This window comes from Chelonoidis abingdonii, chromosome 4 (assembly GCF_003597395.2).
Source record: "Chelonoidis abingdonii isolate Lonesome George chromosome 4, CheloAbing_2.0, whole genome shotgun sequence".
In the NCBI taxonomy this organism is placed as follows: Eukaryota; Metazoa; Chordata; order Testudines; family Testudinidae; genus Chelonoidis; species Chelonoidis abingdonii.
The window spans coordinates 19,826,409-19,839,476 of NC_133772.1; the positions used below are offsets into that span (position 1 = coordinate 19,826,409).

At 51.8% G+C, this 13,068-nt stretch overlaps 1 protein-coding gene across 2 annotated transcripts in view; it reads left to right on the top strand.

The window, feature by feature from the left end:
• The window catches only part of SCUBE3 (signal peptide, CUB domain and EGF like domain containing 3), a 102,474-nt gene that overhangs the window by 24,642 nt on the left and 64,764 nt on the right, over positions 1-13,068 (top strand). For both annotated transcript variants that reach the window (XM_032792592.2, XM_032792594.2), the window contains exon 4: positions 9,830-9,964. In XM_032792592.2, coding sequence (XP_032648483.1) covers positions 9,830-9,964 — 135 coding nt within the window. The remainder of the gene's footprint in view (positions 1-9,829; positions 9,965-13,068) is intronic.

Below are 13,068 nucleotides of genomic sequence, written 5' to 3' on the forward strand. Positions count from 1 at the left end.
GCTCAAGAGCTTGGTGTAAGCTTGAAAGCAGTTGGTCCAGTAAAAGATATCACCTCACTCACCTCTCCTCACTAATATCCTGCAGCCAACACAGCCACGATACTTCAAACAAAAAAGAGAAAGTGTCACCTTTCTGCAGTATGGATGGAATCCAACTGAGATGAAACAGGGCCCTGAGGATCAGGTCCGGGCAATCCCTTGATGTCTCATTTTGTGCCTTCTGAAGAATCTTTTGAGCCCAGAAAACTGGCTTTGGAAATGTCAAGAGTCCTGTTCCACTGTACAAGCTTCCCAGCTGGTGTGAGGCCAGCAAGGCCATGCACAAGGTCTCATGGACTGAAACAGGAGAGGAGGCTCATTCAGTACAACAGCAACAGTGTGGCCCATCCCCAGCCCTTGGCGAATTCAGAACCAAAATACTGCTTTGCTTTTCTGGTGCTGTCCTAAGATCCCCCTTCCAAGGCTCGGGTGCCCCTTGATACCACCAACATGCCATGTAATCTGCCATGTAGCTGTGCAAAGGGCTCCGTGCAGACAATCTTCAGGCCAGCTCCAGTGGGTGAGCAGTTACATGTATCACAGGTTTTCCCCACTGAACTGGGAAACAGCATTCCTAGAAATTTTGCTTGTCATCAGCAAGTCCTGGCAGGTCTGCGGGCACGACCAGCCAAGAAATGGGACTCCTAGCTGCTGGGGAGTCTCGCTGAGCCACTCGTACGGGGAGCGAATCCTGGAGAGACAGAGAGAAAAGTTTTAAGAGGCATCAAAATTGGGAAAGACACAGAAAATGGAGATGCAGGAGCCAGCAGAATGTATGTGGAGGGTGTGATGAGCTGCGATCCCTGCTCTCCATCCCCAGTCTGCCATGCCCCCTTCCCTTCCCAGCCTCACGGTTCTCTTGCTCACCCATTCAGCCTCGTCATGCAGCATTACAGAGCTCCCTAACGATCTGCTGCCCGGTTATCCCCATCTTCTCTGCTCAGGTCTATCCTGGAACATTCCAGGAGCTGCTTTGGCTTTCCCATCTCCCCGCTGTGCCCTCTCCCTGGCTCAGCCTGGCTTTGCATTATTGCATTCAGTTACCCAGCTCGGTCGTGCCTTCACATCTCCCCCCATTGCCATGCTCTGATCCCTGGCCGAGCCCTGCCCTACCACATTCTAGCACTACCCCTGATTTCTTGAGTCCTGCCTGTCCTCAGCTCTGCGGCATAGAGTCCAGTGTGTTAGAAACCAACACAAAAATGTATCTTGGGGGCAGATCTTTTCTTTAAAAAACCAGTTGTTGTATCTGGATGTAGCAGTAAGAACAGCAGCAACAGCTGGGAACCTTCAGAGACTCATCCGAGTTCTTTAAACACTGACATATCATCAGTGAAATGCTGACTCCCGCCCACCGCCCCTGCCCCAGGACCTCGTGCTGAAAGATCGTAATCTCCCAGTTATGTATTTCAGACATGTTATTCAGGAAAATTGCTGACAAGAGAGACATCAGCCCTGGATCTCATCCCTGTGGTGGTATCTGTGAGCATGGAGCTGCTCAGGAGCTCTGAACTGGCAGCACCTAGCGATCAGTCCCTGCTTGGGCCTGGGGTTATTATTCCCCACGTAGGCAGCGGTGGTGTGCTAAGGCTGTTCCTCATTCTGCAGCGGCACCCCAGGAGTGCTGGGAAGTCAGTGGGTCTCCTCATGCCAGGAGAGAAGATCTGTGCTTTCCAGCTGCCCCGTTCCGGCCTGGAATCCTCGGAGGGGCCACGGTACCAGCGCTAAGGATTCTGAGATGCAGGGACAGAGCGTGAGCCACCGCGCTGCGTCACACAAGCAGAGGCTCCCTGCTAGGGGTGCTTTCTGGGAGTGGTGGGCAGTGGGTGGAGAGCAGGGCAGGTATTGCCCTGCACCAGGCTATGTAGCTAAAAATAATGCCCATAGCCTCCTTCATCCACATGTGGCTGCACGCCATGCAAGCGCTAGCTGGGTTTGTCCTCGACCGCCCTCTCTACAAGGCTGGTTGCCTTTACAGATGGAGAAACTGAGGCATGGGGTGGGGGTGAGAAGTGACGTGCACAGTCACACAGGCAGCCAGTAGCAGAGCTGAGGGTAGAATCCAGGAGATCAGCCAGCCAGCTCAGCCTCAGAGGGAGAGGGGAGCCCATCCCACTCGGTCACCAAGTGAGACGGTCTCTGTCTGGGAATAGCCTCGCTTGGGTGTTGCCTGGCAAGTGCTCAGTCGAGGGAGAGTAGCATGAGGAGTCAGGAGGGTGGCAAAAGGGCAGAAGTCCCCCACGTGAGTGCGCACACACCTGCACACCCTGTGTTTTGAGAGCTGCAGACCCCAGCTGCCAGGAGTGCATCTGTGTCTGTGGGGGAAACCAACATGAACTGCCTCCCCCATCGGCCCTGCTGGCGTGTGGGTGTGCGTCTGACAGGGACTTTCTGCTCTTCCCCAGCTACCCGAGAAGGGACCAGCCTCCCTCAGATGCAGGCGCCTCAGCTGCCTGTTCCCTTCGCTTGTGCTTGAGGGTCAGCCGTGCACCTGCCAAAACAGATGAGTTAATAGCAAATATGGCAGGGATGTCAACCAGCAACCAGGGTGGGTAAATAATCCCCAGGCCAAGACAAACCCTGCATCTGCCTACAAAGGGGTCGCACATCCTGTCCCCTATTGTCACAGCACTGCCTCAAGGGAACTAGCAGGCCACCTGCCCTCCTGTAGCATCACCACCCCTTCCTCCATTGGCACCCTCTGTGGGAGGAGGCAGGAATAGCACCGCGCCTATTAGCACCCAGGGGTTGGGTAGAGAAGCCAAGGAGATAGAACAATTTACAGTCCCTCTCACATCAGATCTCTGCCGAAGAGGCGGAAGCGGCCCCATGCTGATTTAACTCATTAGCACCTGCAGCGCGATCGGTAGTGAGCTCATTGCTGGGGGGTTATGCGCACATACGTTGTGCATTAAGCCTCATCACCGGGATCTTGCCGTCCTCTCTGTTAATAGTGAGCCTGAGATTTACACAGCTGGAACCAGAGGTGGGAGGGGTGGCCCTGCCTTCCTTTCCCGGGAGATGATGAGCCCAAGGAAAGAAAGCAAAGCCGGGATGAAGAGCAGAGGATGTCATGTGTTTACAAAGATCCTGGCTCCAGCAGGAGGGCCGGAATTCCACAGGCAGTGCAAAGGGTGGGTGAGAAGAGGCTGCCTGCAGGAACTGAGGGCCACTGGTGGTGGAGAGTAGATGACTTTAGTAGGCCTTGGCCTGGGGAAGGGAGATTATTTCACTGTTTCTTCCCCCTGCTCCTGAGCATTCAGCTTTATCTGGATTTCTCCCAGTCAGGTACCTCAGCCCAGGAGCTGGGTGTTAGGTAATGGGGACAGGAAGAGGTGGGAAGCTGAGATCCTGCCTTCTTGTGCTGCTTGGGGCCTATGGGGTAGCAACCAATGCCGTAAATGTGCCCCCTATCGAGCCTCACCCGTCCTCTGTCATGTGCACTTGGATGGTTGTGTTTTTGGAAGGGAGTTGTGGGAAGCAATATAGCCCAGGGGATGGGGAGGAGTTTATCAGGCAGAAAAAGTCCACTTCCTCCCTGCACAGATCTCTCTACCTTGTCCCTGCTGCTCACCCAGGGACCATTGCTCTTTGCTTGCCCAGTGACATTCCCTTCCCACTCACCGGGGTCTGTCAAACTGATCAGTTTCCCAGCCGCTTACATTTCAGGCCATGTTTCCTTGGTTGGGAGCCCCCTGCCAGCCAGGACAAATTCTCCTTCCCCTTGTATCAAACAAATTCCACCCAAAGTTTTCTTGGGCACCATCTCTGGTGGCTCTATGCTCTAGAGCAACAGCAGCCTTCTTGGTGGGATGGAGAACCTGCTTCCAACCAGTCTCCACCTCCTGTGTAATTGCAGCCAAGGTCAGGACTAGACCAATGATTGGCAATACTCACTGCTCTTGGTTTACAGATGCTAGCTGTCCTCCCAGAAGGAAGGCCAAGGATTGTTGTCCACATTTCACAGAGAGGGTATGGTCTCACCCACACCCTGTCTGTGAAATGCAGACCTGAGACTCCTGACCTATCTGATTATTCTTCTCTTAGACCAGTGGGCAGTTCCAGGCAACCAGCTGTCGTTGGCTTCAGGAACACAACTGCTAGAAAATAATCCTAGGTTGCATGTATAAAGGCATCTTTTGAGCCAGCTCATCAGCGGGTGCACGTGCTGTAGCTACACCAGTTTACACCAGCTGAGGGTCTGGTCCTTTATCCGTGGCACTCAAAGGAGGGTAGGTCTCCATTATCCCCATTTCACAGGCAAGTAAACTGAGGCTGTGTCCTCACTGCAAAAAATAAAAAGTGGTGTTCATTCCACCTAGAGAGTTATCCTGATGTAAAATCCTAGTGGAGACAAGGCGCAGATAGTTATTACCTAGAGCTGGCGAGTTACAGTCAAACCTATACCCCGCACCTGGGGTTTGCCTTGTCTAGCTGCATCCAGGTAAAAACTCCCGTGCTTTTTTTGGCAGTGAGAACCTAAGGCACAGAGAGGCCCAGTGACTTGCTTAGGGTGTTGCAGTGAGTCAGTGGCAGAACTGGAAATAGAACCCAAGCATCCTGACTCCCAGCCCCATGCCCTGTACTCTGGACCATGCTGCTGCTGCCAGCTCATACCCGCAGCGTGGGGCACAAGCCTCCATGCCAGAGCCCTCTTCACCAAGCCACTGGCTTCAGCACGTCCTCTTCAGTGCCATGGGGAGGATGTGTGCGACAGCAAGGGTGGGATCTGAGTAGCAGGCAGAGCCTGGGGTTGCTCCTTGTAGGACTTGTAGAGGATTGTCTGCAACTTAGACGTTATTAAAAGAAATTCCACATGCAACCCCCCCCCGCCCCCAAAAATCCTGAGTGACCTTTTGAACCAGGATAGGAATTCAAGCACTCCTCCTGCCACAGCGGCCTTTTGGCTTCTGGCTGTCTCCGTTGCATTTAATAAAACTGGCATTAGGGGCTGCGGAGCCTCATTTCAGCCCTTGGATTTGAGCCGGTGCCTTGTCATTCTTGTGCCGAGTTTGAAGGAGAAGTCGCAGGACGTTAAGCTCTTGTTATAAGTGAGGGATTTGAAGGAAGTTATTGGCCTGTGCAGAACGCGGCTCAGCTGGGACAAAAACTCAAGCTAAGGAAACAAACCTCCTGCCGTTGAACAGGGCGTCCCTTTTCTGTCTTGCTGCTGGGTTTCCAAGCTGGCTACGCCGAAAAAACTGGCTGGAGCTAGCTTGGTCCATGGAACAGCAAGGGCAAAGAACATTTCCGTGAGGAAAATTATGATGTGTGGGGACAAATCCAAGTGCCTTTTCTGAAGTGATGTGGTCTTTTATTTTTCTCTCTGGCTTTTATCCTTGCTCAGTCACTGGGTCAAGCCACCTTGAGCTGTGATCTTGGTTACGTTTCCTAAGCTGAGTAAGGTTAAGCTGGAAGTGCATGGCTGGGAGACGTCCCTGGAACACCTGGGTGGGAATGTTGACGCAGACCGTGGGGCTCCTCCTTGGGTGTCAGAGCTGAGTCCTAGTGGCGGGAGGCACTGGGCTGGACTCTGAGTTGAAACTGAGTGGTGCGAAGGGGCCAGAAGGAAGCTGTATCTGCCCATCAGAGAATTCCCCTGGTGTAGGGGGGCTCCTTGCTGGCCCTGACCTATGCCACTCCATGGCCAGGTCTGGTGTGGGAGACTAGGGGGAGCCTGCCAGAAGTGGGTGATGCTCAGCTGGTGCATACTCCTTCAGGGACGTCTGGCCTAGGTTGGAACAGGGACTCAGGAGAATGCAAGTGTGCCTTGAGACGTGTAACTGGTTCTCTTTGCTCAGCAAAGAAGCTGGGTTGCTGCCTTTTGGGTTATGTGTACAACTAAGGTACAAGTCCATGTGTTCAGGGCAGATCCCTTAGCCCTTTTTCTAAAGATAGGGATGCTAGCCACAATATCCTGGGTAAATCCCAACTTGGGAATTTATGTTCTGCTAAGTTAAATTTCCCCAGTAGTTTCAATTGGCTCTGGTCAGAAGCTGTTGAGTTCCATCCCAGAGGTGGCTGCACTACAGTGGTGGGTGAAGGGCCTGCATTTCCTCCATAGGGGCACTGGGAAGATGAGCAGAGAAGTGCTTTGGGACCCTTGGATGAAAGCCAAGCATTTGTGTATTCTGTCTTCACGTCTCTTTCTCAAAATCACTTTTGCACCTGTGCCCTTTCAGTGAGCGACACCATATCAATAGGCCAAATGAAGAGCGAACTCCTGAAGATGGGGAAGATGGTTGCTGGCCATGGCTTTGGACTGCAGGCTGTTTTCAGGAGATAGCAAGTCCTGCAAATGCCATGGGATGCTCCCCTGTAGGAAGCCCTTCCAGGGGGCAGCCTTTCCCTCTGGCTTCTCTTGATCATTCATGACCTTCCCATAGGGGTTCCCCCCCGCCTTCGTTCCATTCGGAGAAACAAGTGATTGTACCTGGCACCTGTCATCAAGGATTGCACAAAGGGAGCTGTTTGAGCATGGGTAACTGTCCTGGGAGAGCCTTGCTTGTCCAGGTATGGGAGGGATGTCACACCGTGTGGCTGTGCACATGGTGACTCTCTCAGGAGGGCCAGCTCCAAGTGTTTTGCCAGCTGGAGCGTAAAACATTTTGGGCACTGCACCAGCCCAGAGTGGCTGCCAGCCAATGAGGGTAGGAAAAGGGGTGTGAGGGAGCGGCACAGCGCTGTGACGCGCCCCCTGTCAGTTGTCACGCAGGCTGACCAGTTGCCCTGCTCACCTGCCCTGTGTCTCAGCATGAGTGTGTGCTTATGTGTGTCTCTGTGTAAGAGTGTGTATGTATCCTCAAATATCTGTCTGTGTGTCCAGCTGTCTCTGTAGGAGGGCGTGTGTGAATGTATGTTTGTTTTGGCGTGAGAGGGTACATGTGTGCACATATGTGTCTGTCTGTAAGAGGCCGTTTGTGGACTTTGTGCATCCTTGTGTATGGGGGAGTGTGTGTGTATTTTAATTAGTTGCTCAGACATTTGCTCAGGTTTTCGGGCCTGATCTGGAATTCCTTCACTCTGCAGGCTGTCATCAACCTGCTAGTCCAGTTTTTCCGGAGTCCAATCCGCAGCCCCTCTGCTGATGTCCAAGGGGCTCAGCTTTCCTCTTAGCTGCTGGGTTTGAAACGCTCGAGTTCACAGGAGGTTTTCTTTGGCACTGGGCCTCTCGCCTCTCATCCTGATGCTTTCCCAGCATGTTTGGATGGGAGAGGTCTGGTCACATTTCTCCTCTGCTCTTCATGGCTTTCTAGAAGAGGGTCCAGGGCAGGAAAAATCCCTGGATGGAGAAGCTGCATCGCCCCACAGATCTAAGCATTTCAAGCCAAGGTGGTAAAAGGGGATCTTCAACTCTGTGATCTCACTGCAGCCCAGTCCAGCCCCAGCCATAAGCTGGCCTGGTGTCTCAGAGGCAAGATAGGCCGAGAATTCTGTGCCCAGAACTTTGTATTTATACGAACCGGGAGATACTGGAATCACTCATCTATGGGCACAGGTACTGGCCTGTTAGGTAAGGTTCAGAATGACAGGGTAAGCGCTCTGACATCCCAGGATTCCCCTCTGACAAAGCAACCGTGTGTTGATTTTGGATAGGCAAGGGGCCAACTGAGACCTCTCTCTTTCTGCTAAGCCTGGTCTATTTTGCTATCTTCTTTTGCTCACCCCACTAGTCTGTTTTGTCGCCCTATAGCATCCTGTCTGATGCCTAGATTGGGGTGATCTCTGGCAAGTCCCTGTATCCCTCTGTGCCCGGATTCTCCATCGGTACAATGAGCATAACAGCCCTGCCTTACCCCACAGGGTGTGGGAAGAGAAATAGATCCAAGATTGTGAAGCACTCACATATTAAGGTAAGGGAGGCCAGATAAGCACCTAAGGTAGACAGTGAGTTATCCGCAACAGGAACTGTCCTTCTTGTGACTCTTCTGTACAGAGCCCACCACAATGGGGCCCTCATCTTTGACTGGTGTTCCTAGGTACTATCGCAGTGCAGACAACTAATGATGGGAATCCTCTCTACTTGCAGCTGGTCCTATTGCCATTCTTCCCCTGAAGGACTGAGTTTCTTGCAGCTAGGAAGTGGATGAGCGAGTGCAGGTCCAAGGCAAAGCTTGCAGGCTCCTATTGATCCAGCCTTCATTTTTGACCCCAGGCTAGATCTCTGGTCCTTGCCGTCAGGCCATGTGGCCTGAAGAACATCTGTGTGGATCGTTCAGAAGTGCAGTTCTTCACGTACCCCTTGTGTTTGTGCACTTGTGCCCGTATCAGAGGCAACTGGGTTCATGTGCTGTCCCCAGCGGCTGCCGTTCCTGTCTGGGTAATAATTTGTGGGCTGTCATGAGGAGAGGCTGAGACGCTGAACGCGGACCCGGGGGGTTAGTGGGAACCATGAGGCTAGCTGCCCTCGTTCAGCTTGAACAACCTCACCCATGGTTTGCAATGAGTTGAAGGGGGAGGGATCTCAGTCGAGGTCATGGTGGTCAGACATCCGGTTCCCAAGCTCAGCATCACCGGGGGTTCTCACCAGATCTCTGTTAGCCATTGCAGAGGGGTGTGTGCGTGCGTGTGTGTGTGTGTGTGTGTGTGTGTAAAACTTCCACAATCTCTGCTCATGTTGTACTTGTGCTGGGAGCACTAGGGGACTCCATTCTCCAGAGGGCAATTTGGAAAGCAATTTGCCTCCTGGCCAGGGTATGGAGCAAGGGAGGCTGGAGCTCCCCTTGCAGCCAGGCTGATGCTAAGCCAGACACACTTGACGAGCAAACAGTCTTTGAGCTTTGTTTTTATTAAACCTAAATAGGCAAGAGAGCAGTGGCGAGATGAGGCTTCTGGGGATTTGAGTCTCCTCAGAATTAATTCTCTGAGTGAGCACCGAGCTGAGGTTTCCCTGCTCCAAGTAACAAATGCCTGTCGTTTTCAGGCCCGTAAAAGGGCCAGAGAAGTTGGCTGGGCAGCGTTTCGGCCCAGATGTTCAAACCCAGTACCTAAAGTGAGGCTCCATAGTGCATATTGAGGCACCGGCTGTGAATAAATGGTATGACTCTTCAGGAAAAGTGCTGAGCACCCAGCAGACGTGTCAGGTACAGGGAGAGGCTTCCCAGGGATCTAGCAGACAAAAACCCAGCCACTTACGTATTCGTAGAGGAAGGGAATTGAGCTTCAGAGCCAGTGTAGTGTCTTGCAGCTAGAACAGGAACCTGAGAGTCGGGACTCCTGAGTTCTTTTTCTACGTCTGCCACAGACTTCCTGTGTGACCTTGGATAAATCATGTTGTCTCTCTCCGCCTCAGTTTCCCCATGTATAGAGCAGGGATTATACCTGCTAGAGAAGTTGTACGACTTAATTAACCCTACTGTTAACATACTTAGTGCCTGTTCCGCAGTGTTTTACACAAGAGGATAAGTACCCCATCCCCATTTGTACAGAGGCGTCAGTCAAGGCACAGAGAGAGGAAGTGACATATTCAAGACTTCACAGTGTGCTAGTGGCAGACTCAGGAACAGAACCCGGGTGTCCTGTTTCCTAGCCCAGAGCCCTGGCCACTGAGAAATGCTGCCCCTCATGTAACCGCTATGTGCCTCAGTTTCCTCATTGATAATACTGAGATGACTTTCAGCCATTTAGCTAAAGCACTGGCAGGTCCCGCTGCATGCTCCTGTGGGAGTCCCTAGGGACTAGAGCACAGTGGTGTACTGGTGCAGGTGGGTTGTCCTTAGACAGAGGGTGAATGCACGGTGGTGATGGTGGTGAACATTGCACTCATTCCCTCTCTCACTTGCCCTGGCAGATCTGGATGAGTGCTCAGAGGGGAACGGCGGCTGCCAACAGACCTGCGTCAACATGATGGGGAGCTACGAATGCCACTGCCGGGATGGCTTCTTCCTGAGTGACAACCAGCACACCTGTATCCAGCGCCCGGAAGGTTGGTCTTTAACAGCTCTCGCTCCCAGCCCAGTCACTGAGCACTTCCCCCTGCCTCCAGCATCTCCTTTACGGACTGGAGTGTGCAAGGAAGATGTGCAATCGCTTGGACACTGATGGTGTCTCAGGCTAGAGAGGGGCCATGATCTATAGGCCTTGTCTACGCTTGGGAGTACAGCCTTCGGCATAGCTGCACCAGCGCAAAGCCCTGCTGTAGATGGGCAAAGCCACCCTTTGCCCCCTCTGGAGCTACCTCAGTGGCTGGCCATTGATTGGGAATTGGCCCTGATTCCAATGATGTAAACAAGGTCTTAGCCACGATGACTCTCGCTCATGTGCAAAGAGTTGAACTGCTCCCTAGCGCAGGGCTGGGACTGACCCCTTTGCACATCAGCTGGGACGATGGGGTCCAGTCACCGCCTTCTGAGGCCCACAATGGGAATCAGCTATTGGGACTGAGTGAGCATCTATTGCCTGTAATGGCAGAGGCTGGATATTGGCGAGCCTTGGTCTTCCCATCCTGCTGGGTGTATCCTAGCCCTGGCAGAGGGTTTGTTACCCACATTGTGGCAAAAGGCATGTTGTGAGCAGCTCATGTCATTTTGCATTAGCGTACCAGGTTGGGGAGACCCATCTCTCAGCATCACAGGGTTAAAGCACCATCAGCTATCCTTAAACACAGGACTTATTGGCTATTTCCTCTGTCTAATCAGTGGTGCCAGAACAATTTTAATAGTAGGGGTGCTGTAGGCAGAAACCATGGGTTTGGGCTGTTATTACTACTTCAAGCCAGTGGGTGTGGCAGCACCCCTACTTCCAGCACCTGTGTCTAATTTACTTTATCTGGGGATTTATACCATGCCCATCACCATGGTACCTGGCATCATACCAAGGCATCCGCCTCCTTTATGGCTTGCATTCTGCCACCGCTGGGAATGATTGTCATGCCAGGTTGTCATGTCAAGTCAGCGAGTGGAACAGCTGTTGCAGCCTAGCATTCTAGACACTTACTAGAGCAAGACGCCTGTCATGCTGTGCCACAGCAGATGTTGAGCATGACCAGTTTGGATTTACATCAGTGCGGCAGTTGTTCTCAGCAGCTGCTTTGGTGGGCGCATGGGCTGCTGTGTTTGGATGCTGGCTATGGAGAAAGTTTTTGTGGAGAGTCTGGAGTCATTTGCAAACAAAACTAGACCAGCTCTTTGATCCATGTATCAAAGCCCTTGTAGGCCCTTTAATAAGGCATCCGAAACAATAATACCAAATGGAGGACGTTAATCCATATCCAGGATGTTTTATTAAAGAAAAAGGTACCAAAAAACTATGCACGCCAATCCACAGGACTCGTCTTCGCTTGCCAGTACTGTATTGATCCTGCTGTCTCCTTGTTGGTTCTAATACCCTCTTGTTCCAAGTAGCGTCTTAGGTATGCTGGAGAATGGGGGGTTTTGTTTCACTAGGTTTTGTCTTTTCTGCTTAGCAAGCATCCATTTGGGTTTGCTCTTTCTTTCCCAGCTTCCCTGGCTGCAAAAGCCCACGTAGCAGCTTTTATCCTTTGAGTTTCCACGTGAATTTCACCCGCCTGGTGCCAGATTCCGAAAGAGTAATGTGGTTTAGTGGATTGAGTCGGGACCTCCTGAGTTCTGATCCTGGTTCTGACTCAATGCGTGTCTGGGGGTTAGAGCGGAGCATTAGGAGTCGGGAGCTGCTTTTCTCTTTCCCACTGTGACTCATGGTGTGAAAGTGGGTGAGTCCCTTCCCTGCTGTGCCTGTTTAAAATGGGGATAATGTGGGTGAACTTCTCAGGGGAGCCATGAAGATTATTTAAGGCTGGGAACGTGCTATTGTAACCGGCTGTTCAATGTTAGGCGTCCCCCTCTGTGCCCGGTCCACAGAAGAAATGAGTCCTTTACAACACCCATCTGTTGGGCTGGCCCTTTAACTCAAGCTCTAGAGGCTCATGCTCTCTCTCTTGTTATTCCCCCTTGTGATCAGTTGGCTGAGACGCTATCTACCATGCTAAGCATTTCCCTTTTTCAACCTAGCAAGCCCCTTCCGGACAGAGGCAACCTATGTGGGGAGGAAGTTTAGTGTCTGTGCGCTGGATCTGGCCACAGTGCTGCCAGCCTCCTGTTGAAAGTGTCTGAGCCTGGCCAACTTCCTGCAGACCAAAGGTCTCCTTGTGCTGTGAAAGGTGTCGCGGGGGGCTCCACGCCCTGGCGATACACATCACTGCTGAGTATCGGGATAGCCATGTTAGTCTGTATCCACAAAAACGAGAAGTCCGGTGGCACCTTAAAGACTAACAGATTTATTTGGGCATAAGCTTTCATGGATTAAAAAACCACTTCTTCAGATGCAGGGAGTGAAAATCATAGAGACAAGCATAAATATACTGGCACATGAAGAGAAGGGAGTTACCTTACAAGTGAAGAACCAGTGCTGACAAGGCCGATTCAGTCACAGTGGCTGTGGTCCACTCCCAATAATTGATGAGGCGGTGTCAATACCAAGAGAGGGAAAATTGCTTTTGTAGTGAGCCAGCCACTCCCAGTCCCTATTCAGGCCCAATTAATAGTATTAAGTTTGCAAATGAATTGTAGTTCTGCAGCTTCTCTTTGAAGTCTGTTTCTGAAGTTTTTTTGTTGAAGGATGGCTACTTTTAAATCTGTTATTGAATGTTTCAGGGAGATTCAAGTGTTCTCCTACTGGCTTTTGTATGTTACCATTCCTGATGTCCGATTTGTGTCCATTTATCCTTTTACGTAGAGACTGTCCGGTTTGGCCAGTGTACGTGTCAGAGGGGCATTGCTGGCACATGATGGCATATATCACATTAGTAGATGTGCTGGTGAATGAGCCCCTAATGGGGGGTCCTATGATGGTGTCCCTAGAGTAGATATGGAGACAGAGTAGGCAACGGGGCTTGTTACAGGGATTGGTTCCTGGGTTGGTGTTTCTGTGGTGTGGTGTTTAGTTGCTGGTGAGTATTTGCTTCAGGTTGGGGGGTTGTCTGTAAGAGAGGACTGGCCTGCCTCCCAAGATCTGTGAGAGTGAAGGATTGTTTTCCAGGATAGGCTGTAGATCCTTGATGATGTGCTGGAG